Genomic DNA, 1030 nt, shown 5'->3' with positions numbered 1-1030 from the left:
GGTCTATTGGTAAAATCTTTGTACAATGGGCCATAGAAAAAGGGCAGCGACCNACCTGTAAGGAGATAGAAGCGATCAGAACAGGTCTATTGGTAAAATCTTTGTACAATGGGCCATAGAAAAAGGGCAGAGACCCTCTCGTTCGAAAAAGTTAATCTCGAATTCCTACCTGCTCAAGAGTATGCTGAGCGAGATCAGTTGTAGAGATCATCACTCCTGCCGCAAAGGAACCCAACTCAAGACTTAGACCTAGCTTGTCACTACACTGAAGAAGCCAAAACGATACTGGATTTAAGAACTGACAAGTTGAGAGTCACCCATGTGCAAGCAGCCAATAGAAAGAAGAACAAAGGGATCAGACTAACCCAAGCGACAAGCAAGCAAAATGCTACAGCGGCCAACTGATAGAGCTCGTTAGTCTGTCAAAGATTGAAGAACGCTTAAGATGATAAACATTTCAAAGACGAAAACAGAAGCAAGTAAAAAAATTGTGTATACCTGAGAAGAGAGANTTGAGAGTCACCCATGTGCAAGCAGCCAATAGAAAGAAGAACAAAGGGACCAGACTAACCCAAGCGACAAGCAAGCAAAATGCTACAGCGGCCAACTGATAGAGCTCGTTAGTCTGTAAAAGATTGAAGAACGCTTAAGATGATAAACATTTCAAAGACGAAAATAGAAGCAAGTAAAAAAATTGTGTATACCTGAGAAGAGAGGCTTGTCATAAGTTTTAGAAACCAAGGTACCCAGGTACGGGACAATACAAACAAAGCACCCAAAAAAGCAATCAAAATAGCCAACCTGGAAAGAAATCACCACCCGGTCACAAACTTGGTTTTATTAAACCTAACAAGTGAACAATGGAAGCAGAAAATTGTTGATATTTTCACAGAAATTCCTGGAAGAGNTGGTTTTATTAAACCTAACAAGTGAACAATGGAAGCAGGGTATTGTTGATATTTTCACAGAAATTCCTGGAAGAAAAAAATACATACGATTTAGCCATAGACAACACTCCTTGAAGGACACC

At 40.3% G+C, this 1030-nt stretch overlaps 1 protein-coding gene across 1 annotated transcript; it reads right to left on the bottom strand.

Moving 5' to 3' along the window:
- Window positions 1-151: 151 nt before the first annotated feature.
- On the bottom strand, window positions 152-1024 carry LOC104774414 (K(+) efflux antiporter 4-like). Its single transcript, XM_010499026.1, has 4 exons — window positions 996-1024; window positions 705-801; window positions 572-625; window positions 152-265 (listed from the first exon to the last, which is right to left on the bottom strand). The coding sequence occupies exons 1-4, from the start codon at window positions 1004-1006 to the stop codon at window positions 152-154; spliced, it is 276 nt and encodes a 91-aa protein (XP_010497328.1). The 5' UTR covers window positions 1007-1024.
- Between the last annotated feature and the right edge of the window lie 6 nt (window positions 1025-1030).

The sequence above is a fragment of the Camelina sativa genome, unplaced genomic scaffold (genome assembly GCF_000633955.1).
Source record: "Camelina sativa cultivar DH55 unplaced genomic scaffold, Cs unpScaffold02770, whole genome shotgun sequence".
In the NCBI taxonomy this organism is placed as follows: Eukaryota; Viridiplantae; Streptophyta; class Magnoliopsida; order Brassicales; family Brassicaceae; genus Camelina; species Camelina sativa.
This window is presented reverse-complemented; position numbering and strand designations above follow the sequence as displayed.